This window comes from Bombus impatiens, unplaced genomic scaffold, assembly GCF_000188095.3.
Source record: "Bombus impatiens unplaced genomic scaffold, BIMP_2.2 scf_0277, whole genome shotgun sequence".
Taxonomy (NCBI): Eukaryota; Metazoa; Arthropoda; class Insecta; order Hymenoptera; family Apidae; genus Bombus; species Bombus impatiens.
The window spans coordinates 22,417-25,542 of record NT_176696.1 but is presented as its reverse complement, the minus strand read 5'-3'; the positions used below and the strand labels follow the sequence as shown (position 1 = coordinate 25,542).

The 3,126-nt window shown below is 46.4% G+C and overlaps 1 protein-coding gene across 1 annotated transcript; it reads left to right on the top strand.

Annotated features, from left to right (window-relative positions):
* The first annotated feature begins 2,031 nt into the window (after positions 1–2,031).
* LOC112212704 lies at positions 2,032–2,838 on the top strand. Its single transcript, XM_024367094.1, has one exon. It carries the CDS (start codon positions 2,032–2,034, stop codon positions 2,836–2,838), a length of 807 nt encoding a protein of 268 aa, XP_024222862.1.
* The last annotated feature ends 288 nt before the right edge of the window (positions 2,839–3,126 follow it).

Here is a 3,126-nt window from a genome sequence, read left to right as displayed (position 1 = left end):
TCCTCTTATCTCCGACATATAAATATTATATTACGCTATAAAAATACCAAAATTTTGTTACTTAAACATTTTCGAAGGATATTCCTTGAAAGACTGATTGAAATAGTATTCTATTGAAGTTCATTTTATTTTTATAGATACACTACCGATTTTTATATATTTATGAGAAATTTAAACGTGTAAAAATGTACAGAATACTAACTATTGTAGTATCGTGGGCAAAAGACCTAAGAGATATCGTCGGTCCTTAAATTGAATAGTTTCGTAGAAAAAGCCTACGTGACTGTAACATCAATCCACATCAGAGACCAGGCTACACACCGCAGATAGGATAGTAGTCAGATGTCTACACATCCTTGGCGCGTACCCTCAATAGTCTTAAGGACCCGCCATGGGTCTTGACATTTTTCATTGTTAAGGTCCTTCAGATCAAACAAGTATCTTTTATTTTAAGTGCCCCTTTACATTTATTGCTCTTTTTATTGTTTACTACGGGTTAACACGGGAAAGTTAGTTTTTCTCACGTTCGGTATCTTCCGTTAACAACTTTGTCTCGAGGGCGGCTAAAACCCTTCCTGGTCCACCAACCTTCTTATTATCCAATCGGAAGCGGTGTCTACTGCCCTCACTTTCCTAACCAAAATTGTCATCAACAAATCCGATAGCCCGTGTCCTTAGACACATCCACCCCTAGTTTTCCTCAGACACAGTATTGTCAGTAAGACTTACTTATTCTGTATCCTTAGAATAGTCAACATATCTTTACCGGTTTCTACTCTTAGACCAGTCGCGTACTTGATCAGTGTATACTCAATTGTGAATATTAAGTGAAAAATAAAGTTTAATAAAAAACAAAGTTAACAGTTGTGTTACGGCTCAGCTGTCTTGTTTTCATCATATAACCCTCAAGTTTACGTGACATGACCCTGGCCACGAGCGGATGCGGAACACGTGCGTGGTGGGGCTAAGAAAAGACAAAGGGATGCTAAGGGAGAAAGACGAATTAACAGCCAGTGTCAGTGGAGAAGCCAGAGAGTGTGAATCGAGAAACGAGGGAGTGCGAGTTGCGTTGTCAAGATAGTGTTGCTAGTGTTGTCGAGAGAGTGTTGTCCGCGTGAGAGAGAGAGAGAGAGAGAGGTCTGTGGTGACGAGAGTTGCAAATTAACTATTGAGTTGTCTAAATTATAGTACGTTAATGTGTTTAGTTCACGTTAAACAACCATCGTTTTCTGTTCAATCAACGTCTGTACAATCCATTCATTGTAAATTAATCATAATAGTTCACGATACTATACTATCAATAATACTTTGTAAAAATATACATAATGTACAGAAATAGTGGGAAAAGGTAGAAGAAAGATTTGTGGCGACAAGGACTACGGAACTTTCTAACGGCTCCGCGACACAAAACGTGACATGACGCACTCAATCTGCCATCGGTATCCTCACGCTCCTCCAGCCGAATTTCTCCGAAGGGCATGCAGGCGACAGCCACGAAGGCACTGAAACAAACGCACGCCAGGGGGGATACCGATGGGCAACGGAAAGAGTCAGTTCAGTCGAAAAAAATAAGCACATTCGGCTCCGAACCGCGTGACGAGAAAGTCGAAAGAAACGGCCACGTTTTCACCGAGAAACCGACCGAGCGACGCTATTGCGTATCGACGTTAACAATTAACCGATGTTAATTGCAGACTGTATGTTGTTGTTGTTATTTGTTCGAAAAAATAAGACATTCGGCCCCGAACCGCGTGACGAGAAAGTCGAAAGAAACGGCCACGTTTTCACCGAGAAACCGACCGAGCGACGCTATTGCGTATCGACGTTAACAATTAACCGATGTTAATTGCAGACTGTACGTTGTTGTTATTTGTTTAATAAACGTTAGTGGTTAAACGTCACCGAGTGTACTTCAGTGCCTAGCACACCATTTCACCTCAAATTGGTGACCTCGACGTGAGTGAAAGTTTAAGAGGTGACTGTGATAGTTGTACTGAGACTCTAAACGCTGCGAATTGAAATTGCCGCACGATGGCAAACACCGACGGGACCGCGAACTGCGCACGAGCCTACCAAATAATTAATATGCCTCCGCTGCAGCCTTCGGAGGTCACGGCGTGGTTTACGCTCCTGGAAATACAGTTCGAGGACATGGATCTTACGGACGACAAGCGAAAGTTCGTGACCCTCGCCAGGTGCCTCGGCGGTCGGTACATGTCGCATATCGAGGACGTGAGGAAGAGGATACCAGAGGCGGAACAATACGATAAATTAAAAAGCACGATCATTCAAGAGTTGGCTGATACAGCCAGCACGAAGACACGCAAACTGCTGATTTTCGAAGAGATGGGCGACCAAAAGCCGTCCCAACTCTATCAACACCTAAGAAGATTAGCCGGTTCCTCCACGCCGGACGAATTCCTCCTCACACTCTGGAGGGAGCGACTCCCGGAATACATAGACACCGCCCTGGCCGCGGTGGACGAAACGGACGCAGAAAAGTTGACGCGAGCAGCCGATCGAATTTACGAGACACACTCGTTGAGGAGACAGAGGGTCGCCGTTATCGAGACAGAGAGAACCGGAGACGAACGGCGAGATCGCCCCTCAGAATCGACAGACGACGACAGGCTCTCCAGAATAGAGGCACAAATCGAGGCACTGCGCCTCGACCGGCGCCGCTACCAACGGCTAAACACGAGACGGTACGGACCGCGCCCGAGAGAAGAGCCACAGGACTCCGGTCTTTGTTACTACCATGCGACGTTCCGAGCGCGGGCGAAGAAGTGCCGTCCACCATGCACATGGATGCAGGGAAACGAAACCGGCCGTCCGTAAACGCGGCAAGCGACGACGGCCTAACATCCCGCCGCATATTTGTGAGAGATAGGAGCTCAAAAATCTCCTTTCTAGTGGACACTGGCGCCGACGTATGTGTATTTCCGCGCAACAAAATGCACGGGCCCGTGAAAAAAGACACGTACGAATTGTTCGCGGCTAACGGGTCACGCATCGCGACATACGGCACCACTCTAGTGTCTCTCGACCTGGCACTGCGTCGGGCTATGAAGTGGCATTTCATTGTAGCGGACGTCGAGACACCCATCATCGGTGTGGATTTCCTCA